The sequence below is a fragment of the Phyllopteryx taeniolatus genome, chromosome 1 (assembly GCF_024500385.1).
Source record: "Phyllopteryx taeniolatus isolate TA_2022b chromosome 1, UOR_Ptae_1.2, whole genome shotgun sequence".
NCBI lineage: Eukaryota > Metazoa > Chordata > Actinopteri > Syngnathiformes > Syngnathidae > Phyllopteryx > Phyllopteryx taeniolatus.
The window spans coordinates 18,214,690-18,237,298 of NC_084502.1; the positions used below are offsets into that span (position 1 = coordinate 18,214,690).

Consider the following 22,609-nt stretch of genomic DNA (forward strand, 5'->3'; position numbering starts at 1 on the left):
GAACTGGGTGAGCTGCAGCGCGTGTTCACAACTGCAAAAAAAGCACATAGAGTGAGGAGCTGAATTACTTTTATTGTGAAATCAATTGATATTATTGTAATTGGAAGAAAATAATTTAACCCATACAATGCCTTTTCAAGTAAGCGTATACAGTATCACATACAGTCGGTCTTTTCCTCGTGATTTTGGGCGCTTTTCCTCGAGCGGACCAGGCAACCTTTCTGGTTTACCCTCAGCATCGTAGTCGTCCTCCGCTTGTGCGCTCCCGGGCTCCTCTTAAATAAAAAGCGGCGGTCCCGGTTCTTCTTCCTTATTGGTCAGGTGGGGGCGTTACCTCGCGTGACGCAGCGTCTTGGCTTCCCTTCCTCGCTCTTCTCCGAGGTTCTTGCGTGGTGTCTTGTAGTCTGTCGCTCAGACGACTCGAGTGTGGAAAGTGGAAGACCGGCCGGTGCGCGCGCGGTACCCCCAACATCGGTCATCCTTTGAGGAGGCAAGCGCTCTCTGCTTCTCACACACACTCTCTCTCTCTTTCAAGCTGTCCCCTCTCACGTGCGCCTTAACCGGTCCGCCTTGGACGCCGCACTCTCATCACCGCTTCGGCGCAGTCAAGTAACTGCTCCGATTTACACGGCGGCTGCGGATCCGTCTCGCGAGGCTCTCTCTCTCTTTTCTGGGCCGAACCCACTCCAAGGAAGACCAAGTGAGTACAAACTTGCGCCGCGATCAATCTGATTGACCGACATGCCAGATCGCCCTCAGCACGGCTATGTGTGCGTTTGTGAAGTGTCCAGGCGTGTGCTTAGAGTGGTTTATATTTGGGTGGCCAACTTCACGGGGTTACGTTTAAATTTGGAAAATATTTCAAACTATTTCTGCTGGCATGTTGCTCGTGCGAGCGTCCTGCGAGTGGAATGGAACATTCGGTTTTTTTGTAAGTTCGAAATTAAATGTCTGAGTCGGTAGCTTGGTGCGGCTAGACGACCTTTAGAACTTTTTAATCATTTTTTTAAATTATTTTTGTCCCGAAAGGAAATTCATTGTTTTGTCAAGCTAATTAAGGGTAAAGTTCCTGACTAAAACGAACAAGACTTTCACTCAAACTTACCCTAAAGTAATTTCACCTTTTAGTGCATGAATATGACATGAATGAGATTTTTGTCTCAAATTCTAAAACGTGTTCTATACCACACACTTCTAAATTACTCCTGGTGAATATGCAAGCTGACACATCTGCAGTTTCGCATATGCTTTCAAAGCCATGAACATTTTTTAGTTTATTTTTTTGCCATTTAGATGAAGGCATAAAAGAGAGCAACCTGGACCTCACACATACAAAGACCAGTGTGTGCGCGTGTGTGTGTGCGCGCGCGCGCGAACGAGAGAAAGTGCAGTGCAGTGAGTGATTGACGAGTGTAAGCGAGCCAGTAGTTTAAACAAAGAGTGTGTGAGTTTGCTTGTTTGTCGGACACACACACTCACAAACACACACACACACACACACACACACACACACACACACACACACAGACATCCACTCGCTTTATGACAAATTGCTTTGCAAGTTTCTCACTTGTGGAGAAGCACGGTTACGTCTTGGCAAAGATCTCCCATCCTTACAGGATGTTTGCTTTTTCATTCCAAATTCACTTTTATTTCCCCCTTAATTCCATATTGTACAGTATGTGTGTGCATGTATATATATTTATAAATATATGTTTGCTTTTATTTCATAGCTGATGTTTGCCAGGCAATTTCTGTTGTGAAGCATGCAGGTTAGAGACAGAAGGTTGCTTTTGAACTCTGTTGTGAGTGTTGAGAATTCTGCTAGTATGTCAAAATATGAAAGACATTTTTTTTAACATACAATGACAGGTTGTTTTTTTTAAAAAACCTTTCATGACGTTAATCATCATTATACATTGTGAAACTTAAGTGACAATAAATGAAGTGTTAATTAGCTGTCAACTGAGGCAACACAGTGGAACATGTGGTTAGCATATCCCACCTTCCAAAAACATGCCTTCTAGGATAACTAAAGACCGAAATTGTGCATGGGTGTAAATACAAGCGAGTGGTTGTTTGTCTATATGTCTGCCCCGCAAATGGCTGGTGAACAGTTTAGGGTGTACCCCACATTTCCCCCAAAGTTAGCACGGATAGGCTCCAGCTCACTTGCGACCCTAATGAGGACAAATGGTATAAAAATGGATGAATAGCTGTCAACTATGTGTCCCTCCACAGAGTTGCAGTGCCTTTGAGAGGACGCCTGGTAATGGTCAGTGTAGCCGCCCTGCGTGATGCCTGATCATGACAGCGCCGCGCTCCTAACCAGACAGACCAAGCGCCGACGAGTTGACATCGGTGTGAAACGGACCGCGGGCAGTGTCACGGGGATCCTACTCGACCGCATGAACCAATCGCATAGCCCTGATCAGGACAGAGATTGTTCGCTAGTTGGTCGAGGCCACAGCGGTAGCAACGGTACTGGGGAGAAATCCAATGTTTTGAGAAAGTTACTGAAAAGGGCCAACTCGTACGAGGATGCCATGATGCCCTTTACCGGGGCAACCATCATCTCACAGCTCCTAAAGAACAATATGGTGAAGAATGGGGCGAGTGACTCCGGCTTCCAGGTACTTGTTAATTATCATGGGATTGTTTTGTTTTGCACCCAAATAAATCAATATATAGTAAGACGTAACACTGAGTCACGACACCGGGGACTGAAAACGCCTATTTGGACCCAATTTCTACATTTTCAATCAGGGGTGTTCTCACTTTTGTTGCCAGTATTTTGGACATTAACTGCTATGTGTTGAGTTATTGTGAGGGACCAGTAAATTTACACCGTTATACAAGCTGTACACTGACTTCTTTACCCTGTTGTAAAGTGTCATTTCATAAGTGTTGTCCCATGAAAAGATACAGTATAAAATTTACAAAATGTGAGGGGTGTACTCATTTCACTGAGAAACTTTTTCTTCCCCTCAAGAAATCAGCCAACCCGTAATTGCATATGTCCGTTGTCTTTTTCAGGGAAGTGGCGCTCTGTCCAGTGGCGGCTCAGAGATCCAGGCTGAGGATGCTTGCAGCAATTCCTCCTCCCAGGACCGGGACAGCCCGTCTAACTGCCTTTCGCCTGGACCTCTCCCTTCGGCCCCACCGTCATTCGGACGACCGCTACCTCCTTCCAACCTCAATTCGCACACTCAGCCGCTGTCCTTCTCCACATTTGACTTAGACAGGCTGTCGGACGAGCACCTTCAGGCGAAGCGGGCTCGGGTGGAAAATATCATCCGTGGTATGAGTCACTCCCCGCTGGTCCGGCCCAGCACTGACGATCACAGCCAGGAAAGCAACCGCGACAACAATAACGGGCATAGAGGCGATGGCAATAGTCACGGCCACAGGCGAAGCGATTGCGCCTCTTCCCTCCTCAGCTCTCCCGGTTCGCGGGCAGGAGGGGTCAGTGCTGGCGAAGTGTACCGGGAGAACAAGAGGAAGCAGCGCCTGCCTCAGCAGCAGCACGGCTTCACGCAGCTGGTGTGTTCCAGGCAGCAGCAGCGGCAGGAGGAGAGGCGACAGCTCAAACTGCAGCTGGAAGACATGCAGGTGGGTCACCAACAGAGGTGGCAGAAATACCCACACTTTGTATTGCAGTACAAGAGCAAATACTGGTGAAAGTATAAGTACTGACTCAACTCCTATACTTCAGAAGTAAAAATGTCAAGACTATGAAATAAATGTATTTTGAGTAAAAAAGTAGCAAGTACTAAATCATTTTTACTGTCAATTAATAAATGAAATCCTGGCACAACCCCTCTTTTATTAACTCATTAAATAAGGCTATGGAAGAGTAATATCCTGCTTCTCAAAATCATGCCACTGCTGTGCTAGTTTTTTTCTTCTTCTGCAAAACCACAAGATCTTAATCTGTCAATCAACAATAAATCAAAATCTCAAGTGCAGTTGACCTTTCTTCTCTATATTTACATCTGTTTATGCTGTGTCACCACCAGTCACCAGTCATCCACCTTTGACCTCAAGTCAATATGGTGATTACTCTCTGCTTCTTTCCTGTTTAGAAGCAACTGCGCCAACTCCAAGAGAAGTTCTACCAGATCTACGATTCCGAGACAGACGAGGAGGAGGAGAACCGCGAGGGTGGCAGGTTGGACGGAGGCGGCGAGAGGGACGAGGACGGTAACCTGTCTGAGGACAGTATTCGCTCTGATGGCCTAGAGGAGAGGCACAGGGACAGAGGGCGCCGCCGCCATGATGACCTCTCAGAGCTGGACCCGGGCTTGTTCCTCGACCGGGCCCGAGCCCTACTGCGACAACAGGCCTTGATGGATCGAGAAATTGAGGAGGATGTGGTGGGGAGGCTGGAGGAGGATGATGAAGAGAGGAATGGGGAGAGGAGGATGAAGAGGCAAGGGGGGAGGCAGTTAGCGGAGACACTGAAGCAGGAGCTCAATTGCGCCGTCTCGCAGGTTGTTGACACAGTCGTTAAAGGCTTCTCATTGCCCAAGCAGGCCGTCAGCCACCATCACGGCTGCCACAGCACGCCAGCTGCCCCTTCCTCTTCTTCCAACTCATCCTCTTCTGGTCCCCTGCCTTTTGGCCCACTTCCTTCCCTCACCCCGGACCCTCGTTTTGGCGGTGGTGCCTTTGCCCTCAATCTTCACAGTGACGGCAGCCCCACTTCCATCTACCACTCCTCCAATCCGAGGCTGCACTGCTTCGGCGACATAATAGTGCCGAGCCCATTGGACTCGTTCAACGGTCTGAACGGAAGGCTAAGCGGCGTGCCGACATCCAACGATCAAACAGAGGCACTGCCGCTGGTGGTGCGCAAGAGTGGTGGTAGCAGCGGCGGCGGAGGCGAAGAGAATGGCAACCCAGCTCTACCTCCTCCTCCTCCACCTTCCCACCATCCCCCACTCCACCCCTCCCCTCTCGCAGCCACTCTTGGGTTCAGCCCTCCATCCTTTCGCCACCCTTTCCCTCTCCCGCTCATGGGCTACCCCTTTCACAGCCCCCTCGAATCGCACGGTGGTGGGACAGGGTATAACCCTAGGCCCAAGGACCACCACCACGTTCACTCCTCCCCAGATTCCATGGACATGACCCGTGAAACTGTAAGCCTGAGAACCAAAATGGCTACCCTTGGAGGAGGGCATCTGGGTCACCACCATAACAGGCAGAGCTCGCCGAGTCAACACGGGCCCGAAGGTTTGTCGCTGTCTCTCATCAAGTCTGAATGTGGCGACCTGGCAGATATGGCAGACATCTCACCGTACTCAAGCAGCACTGTATCCTTTTCACTGCAAGACTATGTATACGCGTGAAGGTGTGTGTGTTAGTGTGTGAGATGTCTTGGGTGTAGCAGCTGCCGACACCACTGGCACAAAGTCTTTAATATCAATTAGTCCTCATTAATTGGTTCCCTCTTGTTTCCGTGGCGAGACGGGAAGATGAAACGAGGTGCGCCGGGTCTCGCAAGAGCGGGGAAGATTAAACAGGTCGCACGCTGCTCTCTCAACTTCTTTTAAGTTTGCGCGCCTCACGCTCGCTCTTGTGCCGTTTACTCGCTTTCATCACACAGACTTTGTACATAAACGCTCAAAGCAAGTGGGTTGGGGGGGGGAACTTTGGGTCAACACCTTGTGAACAACAGCTCAAAGCTAATCGTGTTTCAAAGAGAGTAAAAGACGCTCTACCTCATTGATGCCAGCTTTCAAAAGGTGTCCACTTTTAGCACGCCGTCTTCCTCCTTGATTTCCTCCTACCTACACTTTGATTCGTTGGCCTCTACACTCGCTTGCTCCAGCAGCTGTGTGTGCATTCACGGCTTTCACTTTTACACACGTACACATGCATGGTCGCCCTTTCTGAGAGCGTGCGTGTGGACAGGTGCTTGCAGGTAGCTGTTTATCTTTTCATTCCTAACCTTTCATATGGAGAGGGCTTCCCGCAGTCACATTTACACACGTGCAAACAGGGACGAGTACACGGTTTGAAGAACAAAGTGAGGAGGAAAATGAGACTTTGAACCTTACAAACAGGAATTCCTTGCAGTTACAATGATTTGATCTCAGTGGTGCTTCAAAGCTAATTTAGATGTTGCTTCAATTTTAAAAAATGAATATTTGTTAAACCTCTTGATCCTGCTGTTTGTGTAGTTCCAAAATGATTTTACAATCATTCAGAGAGGAAAAGTAATCATTGAAATCATTAGTTTTTCAAAGATTCTGATTTGCCATCAACTCAGTTTTTCTAGCGAAAAAAACAACAAAAAAGACAAGTTTCGACACTTTTCAGAAAGTGCCACCAACTTGAGATACACATTGGTAAAATGTCATGCGAAAAGTAAGATAAAAGATGGAGCGCAAAAATTAACCTCCATAATCTCATTCTTACAATTTAAAATGAAACAGAAGGATCAACTTTGACAAGGGTCATTAGCTTCAAGTCAAAGTGATCATTTGGATGACGTGTTCACACAAATACACACACAAACACTGCGGTCTGTGTATCGATAATCCTTCGTGCAGAGCTGAGCAGATGTACTCCATTCATTTATGAATTTGCCCCCCCAACTCTTTCCTCCTAAACTTGCCACCCCCCCCCACACACACCTGGCTGCAAGGTCATGTTACAGCTGATGCAGTGAGTCCTTCGCAAAGCACACACATCAGGATCAACACACAATAAAGAGACAATGGAGAGGAGGAAGGAGCTTCAGTTGCCTAGTTTATTCCCTAGCTCTCAGTTACCTTTGCACACACACATTTCAACACAAGACTTCATCACACGTATTTGTTCGCTGTTACATCAAAACACGCATCAGAGACACATATGTATGATCCAATGTACTCCTCACCCCACAGTGACAGGTTGGCATGGATGTTAAACAGGTAATGGTGTCACTGGATGTTAGCTAGCGTATCTGCGGCTGAATGAATGATGGATGACTGAGCACGACTCACCTCCAGTTTCACAAAGTGTTCGGACTTATTTGTGATAAAGCACAAAAAGCTAACCAAATGGAGCCAATTGAAGTGAAGTAAATCGCAGGACGAAAAAGACAAATGTCTGCTTTCTCTTCTTTCGTTACACTTCACTATCTTCTTTCTCCTATTTGCGGCCATATTGGGCCCCTGGGGTTTGTGTGTGTGTGTGTGCGCATGCATGCTAATTGACCTTGCAGGGGGTTACATTGATTGCCTCATCTCCACTGATAGATTATAGGGCTGTTAATGTGGTGGCAAAATGGCAGAGTGGTGGGGCACAGCTGTCGCACTTACATGTATTACATGAACACACAAACAGGCACACACAGACCATCAGACCGCAACCAAGGTCTCTACAATTTGTATTTTTCTGGTTTCTACACATTGGTGCAGAGCGGATGATATCCAGGAATGACTGTGGGATTGCAAGACGATGGCTGTGTGCATTTTAAATCTATTTTTTTTCCCCTGTCATGCATTTTAGGGGAGCATTATGATACAACCAGTTAATTTTTTTCCCCCAAATATTGTGTTCTTCTTTACTTGAATTATACAGTTTATAGGTCAAATTGCTTTCCAATTATTTATTAAAACACTTTTATTTGCAAATGTTCTATTCTGTGATATTGTGATGCACCATCCAAAGCAACATGTTATCAGAGTGTACAGTTTTTACTACAGGAGAGCCAGATCTCCACTAGGTAAATCAGTTCAGTAGTTTTGTCATTTGGTGCAAATTAATTAGAATAGCTATAATAATTATAATAATATAACATATACACATCTCTGGGAAAAAATGTACCAATTTATGAGTCAATGCCAACAAATTTTCATTAAGATGCAAAGAAACTCGAGCGTCTATATAATTTTCTGTAAACAACTTTATGATAGCGACTCGAGCATAGAATGCAGCATTGGCTCCAAAGTCCATCCTAGATTTTGAAGACTTCTTATTTTTCTTTTGTTTGTTTAATTTGCCGTGGTATCTTTATTTTTTTCGAGAGCTGTATATATTAAATAATGCTTGTGGTGCAGCATACCCTCATCAGTGAATCACTGCTTGTTGGCACCTTAACTATTCTCTCCAGACCCAAGAGGGTTTGTCCCCCAACCACCTGAAGAAGGCCAAGCTCATGTTCTTCTACACTCGCTATCCTTCCTCCAACATGCTTAAAATCTTCTTCTCTGATGTCAAGGTGAGCAACCGGGCCTTTGTGTTTCTTTTACACCGTTTTGTTCACTCGAGCTTGCCTCTCTGGAATTTGTAAGCAAATAAAAAAAAAAAAAAAAAAAAAAAAACAATTACAAATAAAAAGGCTGCAGGCTTTAGCTGCAGAGGAGGTCAGGTGTGCGGGAATGTGATGCCAAATTATCCATCATGCATTTTGTAGCCCGTTAGTGTATGTGTGTGTATTTGGTTTATTTATTTCATACTGTGAGCATTTGTGCGAACGCATGCATGATGCAGATGGGTACTCCAGTCTGTCACATCTTTGGAGCACAATTAAGAGTTTTTGGCCTTAATCGGCCTTCATTGGGCAATGGTGGGTGTATGTGGTGGTGGTGGGGGGGTACCAAACTGCTTCATCCTCCCCCATGCTGACCTCAACCTCTTATCTTGTCCTTCGAAACATACACACGGCTTTCACTTTCAGCTCAATTATTTTTAAGGCAAGTATAAAACATCCAATCATCCAAAATTAATTCAAGGATTCAAGAACTTTAATTGTCATATCAACACACATTTACTTAGATATGGCACCAAAGGATCACAGATTAGCCCAATAAGTCTCAAAAATTGTGAAATATGAATAGTAATAATAATAATAGAAGAAGAAGAAAAAGGTGTGTATTAACTAAAGTTAAGTTCAACTGACAGAAACACAGATGGAAGGTGTGTGTGTAGTGGGGGTGGATGGTTCTGAGAAAATGACAGCGGGAGTGCACTGGGGAGGGCGGGCATAAACAAATTACAACAACGGCAGCTTTAAAACAAAGCCGCTGATTGTTTTGTGTTTACAGGCTGCGATGTGTTTTGTTGCAAAAAGAGCATACGGCTCCTTCGTTGATCCGGGACGTCGCATTCAAATGAGTGTGCATGTGCACGCACGCACGCAAGCACACACACACACACACACACACAAACACACAGCAGCTGCCCTGTGGCTCATATCTGCCATGACCACTTCCTTCAGGCAGTGCCACATCCTCGTTGGCTGCCATGGTAACAAGGGTCGCCGGGACATGGGGTTGCTAGGCAAACACAAGGTTACTAAGCTCACCTGCTGCTCGTGTGTGTGCGACTGAGACTGATGGCCCATTAACTATAAACACACACATGTACTGGAAATGTGCTATCACACACATCACAAAATAATTGACAACTGATAAAATACATTCATTGGCCACAACATTAGACTATCCTGCACACATAGAAGTGAGACTTAATGTAATAACCGTATGGAAAATAATGCCTTTACAGAGACTATAACGTTCAGTTTTGATACTGTCAGGGAAATATTAATTTAACAAAGTGTTTCATGGTTATGATGCAGTATTGTCCTAGATGCACTACTGCAAGCTACAACCACAGTAATAAACATGTTGTTAAATTAACTCTCACTGTGCCTATCACAAGAGGGCTCTTGTGCTGGGTGTCATTGGATTTTTGCAAATGTACCTAATGAGGTGTCGGGTGAGTTCAATGTCACAAGAAGCTCATTTTATATTACATTATCAATGCTATTGTCCATAATAGGTTTACTTTCAATATCATCTCGTATTTTGAAAAGGAGCAGATTTACATGATGAATTAACATGCAGGCTGGTATTTTAATGATGTGTGTGTGTGACATATCATGTCAACAAACTTCGGTCGATGGGATGGATGTTGTCCCAGCCTTAGTCCGTTTTAGTAATTTCAACGATTGACGAGGAAAAACTACATAAAAAAAACAATTCTTTGGCCTTGTCTTCCTTTAAGAAAAGCGTCGTTTACTGTATATTAACATTTTATGCAAATAATGATTCATTGTTACATTTGGTTTTAATTGACAGATAATCCACATTAATCTGGCATATGTATCTATGGGAGGATATTACTTCGTTTAATATAAATTGAACCACAGCTAATCCTATTTGTGATGAGCCAGGCTGTCCTTTTACTTTATTATGTGTTGTTTCATTGTCCCATTGCATTCATCGCCCTCATTATAATATTTTCAAAATCCGGGTCAGTGTCTCGCTCGCGCTTTCGTTGCCATCCCGCCCCTCCCTCTGAGGGAACAATAAGTACCATGTGTGCGGAGGATCAGGCAAATTCACTGTAAGGGAATTAGGACCCTGAATGGCTCACACTAATTGGACTTGAATGGACTTGTCTCTGGGAAAGCAGTTCTTAAAGATGAGACTCACGGCCGAGCATGCTGTGGGAAGTGGGTTGGAGCGCACGGCTGTTTTAGTCTCACATACTGTATGCACAAACACACACGCACACACACACACACACAGACACACACACACAGCAAACAACGCTAATATCCCTCTCCTTCTGAGGAGACACTCACATATGAGCATGAAGACTTCAAGGTTGTCACCATCCTGTCTTGAGAGAGTACGCGAGAGCAATTAAGGCCTTGTTAAGACTGGAGGGGATGTGGATTAATTTGACACTCTTCATCTCACACCCAAGTTTCCTGTCAGAGGAGGTTTATGAGCACGCATACAGTCTGTCCCATGACGCTGGACTCTCTTCCTTAAGAGGCTGGCTGATTTTGTTTCATTGGGAATCAGTTCGCGTCCTGCCCGCCTCTTTTCCTTCCTGATAATTGGAGTTACACAGCCAATTTAACAAGATTAGGATGTGAACCAGCATCAGCTCCATTACCAATTATTTAAACAATCAAGATGACAAAATGTGTTTTTACTCAAGCTAATTAAGAATCTAAACAACCTCAAGGGTTGGGCATATTACCATTTTATTTCACAGTAATGATAGTGAAGTGATACATTGGTTATGCGATGAACGATGTAGTGGATGAAACATTTACAATAAATCAAAATTGATAATTACACCTAAGATAAGTGAATATATTATGCAAGCCAATAAAAAAGTAATTTTGTCAAATTGTTTTTTTCATACAGATTCACCACAAGGTACGTATTTTACGCAACGTCACTCAGCTCAACTTTTTATAAAACACTTTAAACACCACAACAGCTGAAACAAAGTGCTGTACATTAATACAAATAAAACAAAACAAAGCAATCATAAAACATTTGTAAACAGTGAAAAAGTTAATGAAAAAACAATAAAACACTAGAACCAAGGGCAGTCTCATGCTGAGTTGAAAGCCAAGTTAAGAGGAGAGCAGCAGCATTGTGAACCAACTTGAAATTTGAAGTGCATTCCAGTAATCCAGCCGAGATGTGATGCATGGATTACTATTTCAAAGTGTTGCTGTGCAAAAAATGTCTTTTCCTCGACCAGTTGCTAAAGGTAAAAAATGCGGTCTTATGTAACTACTGCATCAATTTGACAATCCAATTTAAGTCAGGGTCCAACTTACAACCCAAATTCGCCTCACAAGGGGCCCAAGTCAACAGAAGGGGGCGGGGGGGCGGGGGTATCAAGAGCCGCTGGTGTAAATCGTCATCACTTCTGTTTTCTTTTCTCAAATTTAAAAAGTTCAAGTCCATCCAGGCTTTAATGTCTTCAAGATAATAATTTTGAGAAAACATTTTTCTTCTTCGGTGGGACATTGTACTGTAAATCTGAATGTCATCAACATTGCAATGGAAGGATATATCATCTTTTCTCAAGATGGAACTAAGGGGCAGCAAATTCGAAGAGGAACGCAAGGGCTCTGTCACGTGTGGGGAGTAGCTGGACCCAAGAGCAGGCGGAGGCAGATGTAAAATGAACAGTTTATTGAGGAAAGGTTATGGAGGTGCTCCTGGATGTGTTGGCAGGCGACGGCGTGGACAGGTGGCAGGCAGTGGACAGAACAGGCGGCTGGCTTGGTGGCAGGAATGACGTGGGTCAGGAAAACAGGGGAGCATTGGGAACGAGGAGACACAAGAGTTAAAAAGGGAAGCGAGGAACAGTAGAGCTTACTTGACTTAAGGTGGGCCGTGGTACCGCTAGGAGAGGCTGCAATACTTAGGCAAGGATTTCCGGGAACAGGCAGGCTTATATACACCGGTGGTGATGAGGCTGATTGAAGACAGGTGCTGAATACAGAGGGGGGGGGGGGGGGGGGACACACAAAGCGCCCTCCCGGCTCCAATAATGGAACTGCAGGGCAGTATATGAGAGGCTCTAAAATTGAACCCTGACAGCAAAGTTGTGCTGTCTTTCACTAATAGCTCTCAGGAGTCCATGTTAAGGCATCAATGGAGACATGAACACAACACAAGGGCCATTTATGGGGCAGCACAGCTCACCTTGACGAGTGGTCTTCTCTCAACCCAAAAGTTGTGGGTTTGATCCTCAGCCTTTTTGACCATGCCCAAGTATCGTTCAGCAAGATACTGAAACCCCAGTTGCTCCTGATGCTGCATCATCAGCAGGTGAATGAGGCGACAGTGTTAATGCGCTTTGCATACCTTGAAGGTAGGAAAGCACTGTACAAATAAAGGGCCATTTATCATAATCAGATAGATTTATGTATCTTTTCACAGTTTTACTCAAAACGTTAAATGCTTCAATGTGTTCAAACGTATTTTCACATGAGATTGCATTTACAGAGTAATGACCGGGTCACGAGTCTCCAACTTGTGTTTTGCTCAGCTTTTCACAGCAAATAGCGCAGCAACTACGTTTGTCCAAAGATAACAATGTTAAGCTTCATTAAGTGCATTAAAGTGCACAATACTTGGACATTAGCCAACGACAGTGGCCGTATCTGATGTTGGTGTATCGATTCAATACCGTAACAAACAAAATTGAACAGAGCCGACAGAGACCATTTATGTTTATTGTCCACATTCAAATAGTCGTCTCCCAAAATGTGCCAAGGTGCAGCGCATGCGGTTCTTAAAGTTTGGCTTTCTGGCATGCATGTGGGAAGGGCGTCTGGGGTGGGGGTGCAAGCGTCACTTGACACTTTTTTCTGATGCTGCTCCATTTCCCTCTTTTGGTTGTAAACACAAAGTGGCATGCCTCACGCTCAGCGATTTGTCGCCTCTCGTGTCCTGCGGAGAGCAACAATCAGGAAGCGCTAAATTTGAGTGGGTGAAGGGGGGATATTGGTGTTCCACATTGTGTGTGGCTGGAATGTTTGACTACAGTAGTGCATTGAATTACAAGTACCCCAACTGGTCACTTTTTGGCAGTGCTCTTCAAAGTCACACAGCTCGGGTGCAGAGTTATGCTGTGCAGTAGTTATACAAAATTAAAACCAGTTAATCTCATACATTCTGTTTTCTTAGCTTTTATTCTGTTTTTGTACAATAGAATCCTATTTTTTTTATTAGAAACGTAAAAAAAAAATAATGGCTGCAATTTATTTATTTTTTTTATTTTTTTTACTGTAATGGATTAATGGCATTTCAGTTCATTTCACTGTGAAATGTTGATTTGAATTACAGCTGAGCACTGCTATTCATGGGGGATAGGGACCAGGCCATCAGCAAATGGCAAAAAATCTGTAAATAATTGATGCTCATTATAATTGCCATGAAGATTTATTTTTTTCTGAAAAATATGTGAATAAGCAGGGGATTGAGTAAAAAAATATGAATAAATGTGGGCACGGGAAAAAAAATATCATAAATAAGATGGAGTTTCCACACATAATGGGGGATAGGTTGCCCCAAAAAATCCACAAATAGGTTAATCCGCAAATGCTGAACCGCAAGAATGCGGGACTCCACTGTACAAGTAACTTGCACTGCGAACTTGGTCATGGAATGAATTAAACTTTTTAAGTTCCAATGTATGGTGGTCGACTGGTTAGTACATCTGCCTCACAGTTCTGGGGACCGAGGTTCAAATCCCGGCCCAGCCTGTGTGGAGTTTGTATGTTCTCCCCGTGCCTGGGTGGGTTTTCTCCGGGCACTCCGGTTTCCTCCCACAGCCCAAAAACATGCGTGGTAGGCTGATTGAAGACTCTAAATTGCCCGTAGGTGTGAATGTGAGTGTGAATGGCTGTTTGTTTCTCTGTGCCCTGCGATTGGCTGGCGACCGGTTCATGGTGTACCCCGCCACCCCGCCACCCGCCCAAAGATAGCTAGGATAGGCTCCAGCAGCCTATCCGTGACCCAAGTAAGGATAAGCGGTAAAGAAAATGGATGGATGGATGTACTCCTGATCTCACGGCTCTAGTGGCCAACTATGGTACTGTAGCAAAAAACATAATAATTATTGATTTATCTATTTTTGCAGCATAGTATTTGATGAATACACATTACGAAGCTAGTGAATCCTTTTTGTCACACACACCCACACTCACACCACACACACTCACACATGCACAGTTTCCCCTCCCGTGATTTGTGTAACCAACTCCTAGGTAAAGGTGCAAACAAATCTCTTTCCCTTTGCTATCGCTTGCTACACCTCCGACCTAACCAATCCCTGCATGCCCTCCCCATGCAATGGTGTCTTGTAAGTAACCATACCAAGCTTAATCTCCATGTCAAAGCTGTTTTTCCGCCTTGCAACATATACATGCACAAGCACACACACATAACCACACACAAACACACTTTCACTAGGCTGTCAATGTGTTTCCATGTTTCATACACACCAATGTGTATTTTTCACACACTTTAAGTCAACCAATTACTGTTCATTGTCACAATGTTGCTTTCGCTCCCTCTGAGCACCGGATGACTTTCGCTGGACCTTTCTGACCTTTCCTCTCCACTTTTGCAGTTCAACCGCTGCATCACCTCCCAGCTGATCAAGTGGTTCAGCAATTTCAGAGAGTTCTACTACATCCAGATGGAGAAGTATGCCCGGCAGGCCATCAACGAGGGTGTGACTGCTGTCGAGGATCTAGCGGTCGGCCGCGACTCTGAAATCTTCCGGGCGCTCAACATGCACTACAACAAAGCCAATGACTTTGAGGTAAGCAAAGGTTCATTGACACATAACTGTCTGTCACTATGTCGGCTCTTTTATTGTAAGAAAAAAAGGTCACTCACGAAGCAGCGCCTCTTAAAGTCACACATTCAAAAGTACAGCTGCTGTTGTTGTTGTGACTTGGCTTGTCCCAATGTACAGTCATTGCACTTGATAAAACTTTACTTATGTCTTTTCATTCTGTTTTAATAAGAAGTACGCTTGAGATTCTATACATTATAAAATACATCCGATCAAAGATGCTTGAAGTAGCAGGGGTCTTCCTCAACGCTCCACCAGTCCCAATCCATCCATCCAGTTCCTGAAGCGCTTCAGAGTCAATGTAAACTGAAGCCTAGTCCAGCTATTTTGGGCAAACTGGTTGCCAGTCAACCACAGGGCACATACAGAGATAGATAAGCATTAACACTGCCACAGAGTGGGAACTGAACCCATGCTACCTGCATACTTTAGATCGCAGGCGAGTGAACCAATACTTCCAGTCCCAATACAACCTTACACAGTGGAATTATTCATATGGGTAAGAGTACGTGATTTTGAATGACATCTGGTCCGAAATGCTGAGAGTAGATTGGGCCAAATGGTTTACAGAAATTGGCTTCAGCAAACGCCCTCAAAGTCAGCTGTTCAGACCGCAACAGTCACCTCCCGATTTTCTGCTGAGGTGTGGACGTTGCAGCGTGTGCGTGTGTGTGTTTGTGTGTGTTCGACGAGGCGAAAGAGGACGCCGCTCAAGGCGTGGGTGTCCTTGTCAAAGCGATTTGCCGAAGTCACATTCTCCCCTCACTTCTCTTCTCCCAATATTAGTCTAAGGGGACCTCAGGGCCTTTAAACTCTGACACAACATCAGCAGCATTTAGACGTCCATTAGCGTGCATGCACGGAAGGAAAAACACACACTTTTATTCAACTTATTGAGAAGAAGCTTGAGGGGACAACACTTCACTTTTAGTATTTTGTATAACTGGAGTCAAGTGACTTCTGCCACACATGGTAAGTATTTATGTTTGAGTTTGTTGAGGATTCTTCTGTCTAGTCGATGGATTATCTTGGCTCAGGTGCTTAAGGGTCATTTTTGAAGAGCCTCTTTTAAAAACTGATGAGTTCAGCATTAGACCTTTATTTTAAAAAAGGTGCAACTGATACAACTATCTTAACAAGTTCCACAAAGACCTCAAAGAAGATTGCTGAGGATATGAAAAGTGTTCCAAATTTCCCTGCGTTATGTTTGATGCCTTTCCTGTCTGCATCCACCTTCACCTGCCTCCTTCCTTTTGTCTGCCCTGAGGGAACATTACTGGCCAGGGACTCTTTCTCTTTGTCAAGCTTGGAGGCGTGAAACCGGAACCGCGGCCGATTCAGCAAGTCTCCGTCGCGCACAGGAGTCTTCTCCTTTTAGCCAAATTTAGCATCACAGTTCCACCTTGCATTGTCCCTCGTCAGCCCTCCATCCCCCTCCCCCCATTGTCCTTCTGACTGTGTCCTCCTCATCGGTTATCAGCCTCATTCATCTTTAGCAGCTCTCTCCTCGTCTCCTCTCAGCTCACCTGTCCGCCGCCTGGTTAGAACAACTTGGACATCTAGTTAGCATCACAGAGTTCAGTTAACTTTTAATGTAATTCGTGCAGTCCACATTTAAAATTATTGCCTTGCTATAGTTTGATTGTTTGGTTGCCATAATTGTTGCACCACCATTAATTGCCTCGTTCTCTCCGCCAACATTTTACCTTTTTTAAAAACTCTTCTTTCTTGTGCACCGCACTTTCCTCCTGCATCCCCTCCATACACAACCTCCCCACCGGCCAACCCCCAACCGTCGCTCACCGCCCCTTCTCTGCAAGTATTTTGTCCTAATTACAGCTCGGCCGCCGGCTAATGAGGGAGGCGTGAGGAGGGGGCGGTGAGAGAAAAGGAAAGGTAACGGGGAATAGTCTCATCTTCAAAAAACAAAAAGAGACAGAGGGATTTTCTTTGCCAGGACACTCGGGGGAAGGTGTCAGCTTCTAGCCGCTGCCAAGAGGAAGAGAAATGTTTCTTTTTTGTTTTTTTACTTTTTTTTGGGTACAGACTGACGAGTCTCCACTAAGTCTGCCAGCAGCACTGGGCATGACATCCTTAACTTGCACAAGCCTTTTAAGAGTTGTAAAATATTTGCAAAATGGGGAAATGTACGCGACTCAAGAGGTAGGACTTTGCACGACACAACAGAAACAGGATACAGTGAAGTATAAAAATACACGCACACGTGTTTACATATTTTTAGCAGAAAATTTCTGCAATTTGCAGTACTTTTATTTGTGGCAAAAAAATACACACACACACACAAATCCACATGTACAAAAACACATGCATACACAAATATTCAATTGTGATGCACTGAAAGACCCCTCCTTTGAAGACTGGGTGTGGTGACTTACAAATTCTGCCCTTTGACTTCAAATGAGACACATACACACCTTGGAGGTGGCGTGGGGGGCTCACATTTCAGGGCTATCAGATTTCATAAGCACTGTGCCACATGAAAGGTTCAACTTCTCATGCCTTTCACTGTTACTTTACTCTTTCGTCGTTCCTCTCATCTTATTCATCCATTCACTCGTCTTATTCCCTATTCTTTCCCATGCCAAGAGGCCCTGCTCCGATCACAGTTGCCATTCTAACAGCAGCAGGATTTTTTTCATCTAATACCCACAGCTCTAAACAAATACTCTTGCTCAGCATTAACAGGCTGTCTGGTTTGTTATTTACTTTAGTCACTTAATTAAGGCAACCAATGTTACAAAATCCCCAGTTAGTCACTGATGCAAATGAGCTGCTAATCAACCAAAGATTTCATAAAGAATGAGAATAAGAGAATGAAAGAATGAGTCTGTCGTGCTGCTGGACAGAGAGACGACCACACTGCAGACAAAGCCACCTGCCAGTTTCTGTCACTATAAATATAGCGATGTGCTTGGAGAACACGTACGTACATGTGCGCGCATGTGCAAGTGTCTTCCAGTTGGGACGAAGAAGAAGAAGGCATCGTCTTTGTCACTGAGCCATGAGGAGTCACGAGGGGACAGTTTCTGTGTTGGTGTGTGAGCTTCCTGTGTGTGTGTGCGTGTGTGTGTGTGTGTGTGTGTGTGTGTGTACGTACACAGTGATTCCCCTCCGCAGCTGTCTCCTCAGCTTTGACAATGGGCCGGCTAACAAAGACGTGGCCTTGAGCCGCTGTCATGTGATACGACTGGTCTGCTGCCTCTCGGTCAGATGACCCAGGCTATTGTCCTCTTCACTGACACACACATAAGCAATCTCAGAACGCAGACCCTTCCTCTAAGAACAAAGACAAACTTAACCACTGTCCTTGTGGTGATGCTGAGACTATTGATCTATTAACCATTAAACTGATGATAAACCCTCTAAAAGTATCGGGAATTATACATCCAATTTGTACTATTTCTGTATGTACACCCACTGGCCACAACAGGTACACTGGCAAGGAAACAATAACCAAAACAAAAGATGTATGACAACAGACCTGTGGTTGAAAATGATCGCAATATACACTCCCTTAGAAAAGTATTGGAACACAAATGTTAATTCCTTATTTTTTGTTGCAGAATGAAAACATTTAGTTTGACTAAAGCTCAATATTTAGCTGTTATTTCCAGGTATTTACATCAGGATCTCATAAACAACTTTTTGTTTTGGAATACAGCCATTTTTTTTTATGTGAGCCAAAGTACTTGAACATGTGACTGACAGCTGGGTTTTGTTGTTCAGGTGTGTCCTATTACATTGATTATTCAAACAATGAAAGAGCACTGAATGTTTACGCTGTTTCAGATTTAGAGGTGTAACCAATTTGAAAACCAGAGCATTGTCTTTCATTGAAAAACACGCAATTGTGAAGCCGGGAGAAAAAACAAACCAAAAAAAAAAATCTGTTTTTGCACAAACACCAGCCAAATAAATCTAATTTCGTGTCTAAAATACCATTAAAACAGTTCCAAATAATATTGTATTCTGTGATCTTCAAACACACAAAATCTCAGCAGTGCATACACTGCATGTATTGGTAAATTAGTTTCATCACTCTTTTGCTGAAAAAGAAGTGAACAAAAAATTCTTTCACCAGTATATCCCTATATGACATGACTTATATGTATGTCTCTGACAGTGTCAATCAAACCTGAGCATTATTTTCCTTGAACACGCAGATTACTATTTTTTAAACTTTAGATCTCTTTATATTGTGCGACTTTCTGTAATGTTGATGTATGAAAAAGGAGGAAATGGGAAATTTCAAAGCAAGAGAACAATATTTCTGGACACTAATGGTAAAACAGGAGAGTATGACGAAAGCCAGTCCTGACAGCAGAGACCGTGAAGAAGAGGAAAAAGGAAGCAGATGCTTGTCTTTTGGCACACACGCGCACAGAAACACACACATGATGATAGAACAATAATGACCAATAGCAAAGTGCATCTCAATAGTCAGCATGTCAGAGGTTACATTCCTCAGCATGTACTTGCAGTAAAAAGCATCACTAGTTTAATATGGCTTTCCCCTCAGCGTTGAGATTGATGATGAAAGCAACATTGGCATCACTTGATGAGGATGAAGGCAGGATGAAGCCGTCACTGCATGAAGCACCCCTTATTATGCATATTAACACAACCAACCAAAGCAATCAGTATCTTTCTTCTACTTGGTGTACGCTGATTATTAGCTCAGGTGCATTTAATGTCTAAGCACTTAATTCATCTGACGTAGTATTTTGTGTGCGCCTGTGTGTAGTCGTGTCTGTGGCAGGACAGTGACAGAGGGCCTCATTGAAACAACTGTGGTCTCCAGGGGCCTGCTAAAAAAGAGAGAGGGTGAATGTATTGTACAAGAGTCTAGGGAATCATTTACGCGTGTGTGTGCATGCGTGCATGTGTGTGTGCGTGTGTGTACGTGTGTGTGTGTGTGTGTGTGTGTGGTGGGGGCAATCCATCCGTTCTGGTGGCGTCTAACCTTGGCGTGTCCTGCCACGTGTGACAGGGTTACACACTTTGCTGTAGTGTCTAGGAGCATGCACCTTGTCTGGAGGAGTCAGCATGTGTATGCGTGTGTGTGTGTGTGTGTGTGCGTGCGTGTACATCGCCATGCAAAAATGAGACATAAAAAGATGAAGAAAAGGGAGAGCGAGCTTGTCAGGTTGTTTATTGTCTTTGTATGTTCTTGCCCCCGGGAGAGGAGTAGGAAAAAAAAAAAAACGTGCCCATGGTTGCGTGTTTTGAGCGTGTGTGTGTGTGTCTGTGTGGGTGTGTGTTATTCTGCTTGTTAAGAATACACAACACACACACGGGCATCATGTAAAAAGGATGACTGGAACTCTGCAATTGGCCTTCAAGAAAAACACGCACCTGAACACACAGACACACAAGAAGTGTCTCATCTTTTTTACACATGCATGTGAGTTCAGTTACTAAAATAGAAAGTGTGTTCAGAGATAGATCTGGAAAAATTTTTTTGGTCTTCCAGGTGCCTGATCGATTTCTCGAGGTGGCTCAGGTGACTCTTCGTGAGTTCTTCAATGCCATCGTGGCCGGCAAAGACGCTGACCCGTCATGGAAGAAAGCGATCTACAAGGTGATCTGCAAGCTGGACAGCGAAGTCCCGGAAACCTTCAAGTCCCCAAACTGCCTCCAGGAACTCCTGCATGACTGACAAGGAGGACGCGGGAAGCCCGGCCAGCTACCCCGGACCGTCACGACAAACGTGAAAGTTATTTGAAAGTGTTGTTCGCTGACGCTTATGATGGACCCTGATATGCGAAGAGAAGTTTGTTATGGACAAAGACAACATTCTTCTTGATGCTCGCAAGAAACAACTGAGAGTTGCACTGAAAGATGTTCTTCTTCGTCGCCCGTCCATGCATGTTGGTCATCCTTTTGCGGACAGTGAATGGAAACAACTAGAAATAAAGAAGATAATATATATATAAAGATCTTTTTATTGGATATGTTTTTAAGTGTCATGGACATTTATGAGGAAAAAAGTGATGTTTCTGTATTTTTGCTTTCCTCCTTTGTACGTATAAGCTTGCACACTCTCACATGCACGCTCATGCACACCAACACACACTTCCTGATTGGTAAAGCTCCGTAGCATTCCCACAAACCTTTAACTTCCCTTTTACGTTTACATTCTGTTTGTGTCATTCAGTGTGGCAAGACTTGATGGATATTTGTTCTGACAGAATGGCACATCTAACTCGTGCTGCATTCAGGCAAATTAACATTAGGAAGCCTATGGTATTTATTAGTGTGTTTGAAGCTTCATTTGTTTAATGTTCTTTTCCAACATCAACATTAGGGAAATACGAGTTGGCTTTCTATTTTATATTCAATATTTCGTCAATCAAAAGACCTAAGGGCATTTCTTTTTGTTAAAGTGAAAAGTGGATTTGCTGTTTAAAAGTGTTTATTGGACTGAAAGGTGATCATTCACAAAAACAATCATTCCTGTTTCTGCTGGTTCCTGGCTTTTTCACAATTGCTGTACATCCTCCACCTTGGTATAGGGGAGGACTGGCTACAGTGATAAAAACCCATTTGTGAGTATTTAACACTCATGTCTCCCATCAAATGGTGTCTCTCTACTCTGGGCATTGATGAGGGTCAAAAAGCTGAAATGGTCATGTGTGCCATGTTTAACAGCAGCTAAAACTACACTGCTGAATTTTTAGACATGATAACAAATATGACCATTCTGATACTGTTTTATTTATAATGATTATTGCTGTTAATATTCTGAGGCTAATTATTCTAATTAAGGCTTGCTCCAGATTTGACCTCTGGTTTAGTCGATCATCACACTGCAACATGAAAATAAATTATTGACAAAAAAAGTGGAGTATGTTGTATTTTGTGGCATTTACCATCAAACCAAGCAGTAACCAGGCAACATGATGACCACTTTAACTGTGTCGTCCTCTCTCGCTGTATTCTCCATCAGGACATGTGATCCCTCCTTGTTGTTGCTGATGAATTGAAAAGAGGAGCGCTATGTGATTATTGTCAGCACAAAAGCCTCAAAAAGCTGCTGACGCCTAGATTAGCCAGTACAAAGACGCAGGGGCACGCACATGCGCGCACGCACACACTCAAACTCACACGTGAGTACACACACGGCCCATCTGCCCTTGATACCGAACCATCCTCCTCGGCGCTGTCTCCCTGTCCCTGTTTTTGGGTGTCCACGCCTCTGCAAGCCTCCTTCATTATGACATTTTCATCTCCTCTAATGACACTTACCACCAACACATAGTGTACACACCACAATCACACACCACACATGTCCTGTGTGCGCTGACATAACGTGGCACCAAACTGCCATCACCGGCGTGGGCTCAAATCCCAGCAATCCCAACTACCTCAACCAGCCCCACAAAAGGGAAGGCACGCACCTCTGCCACATCACACAGAAACACAAAACTGATCTAAAAAAACTGGGCACATTTCAGCTGTT

The 22,609-nt window shown here is 44.1% G+C and overlaps 1 protein-coding gene across 2 annotated transcripts; it reads left to right on the plus strand.

Moving 5' to 3' along the window:
* Positions 1-420: 420 nt before the first annotated feature.
* On the plus strand, positions 421-21,983 carry prox1a (prospero homeobox 1a). 2 transcript variants are annotated; one of them, XM_061777319.1, is made up of 7 exons: positions 421-700; positions 2,242-2,633; positions 3,037-3,612; positions 4,086-5,315; positions 8,105-8,212; positions 14,896-15,090; positions 20,621-21,983. In XM_061777319.1, the coding sequence occupies exons 2-7, from the start codon at positions 2,298-2,300 to the stop codon at positions 20,804-20,806; spliced, it is 2,631 nt and encodes an 876-aa protein (XP_061633303.1). In that variant the 5' UTR covers positions 421-700; positions 2,242-2,297; the 3' UTR covers positions 20,807-21,983. The 2 variants fall into 2 exon arrangements, with proteins under 2 accessions (XP_061633303.1, XP_061633312.1); XM_061777328.1 differs by lacking the exons at positions 14,896-15,090; positions 20,621-21,983 and adding an exon at positions 9,039-11,085.
* Positions 21,984-22,609: the final 626 nt, after the last annotated feature.

Coding starts and splice junctions, on each gene's coding strand:
- prox1a (XM_061777319.1), top strand. CDS start 2,298: ATGCCTGATCATGACAGCGCCGCGCTCCTAACCAGACAGACCAAGCGC. Junction 2,634..3,036: donor CGAGTGACTCCGGCTTCCAG/GTACTTGTTAAT, acceptor TGTCTTTTTCAG/GGAAGTGGCGCTCTGTCCAG. Junction 5,316..8,104: donor CACCGTACTCAAGCAGCACT/GTATCCTTTTCA, acceptor TATTCTCTCCAG/ACCCAAGAGGGTTTGTCCCC.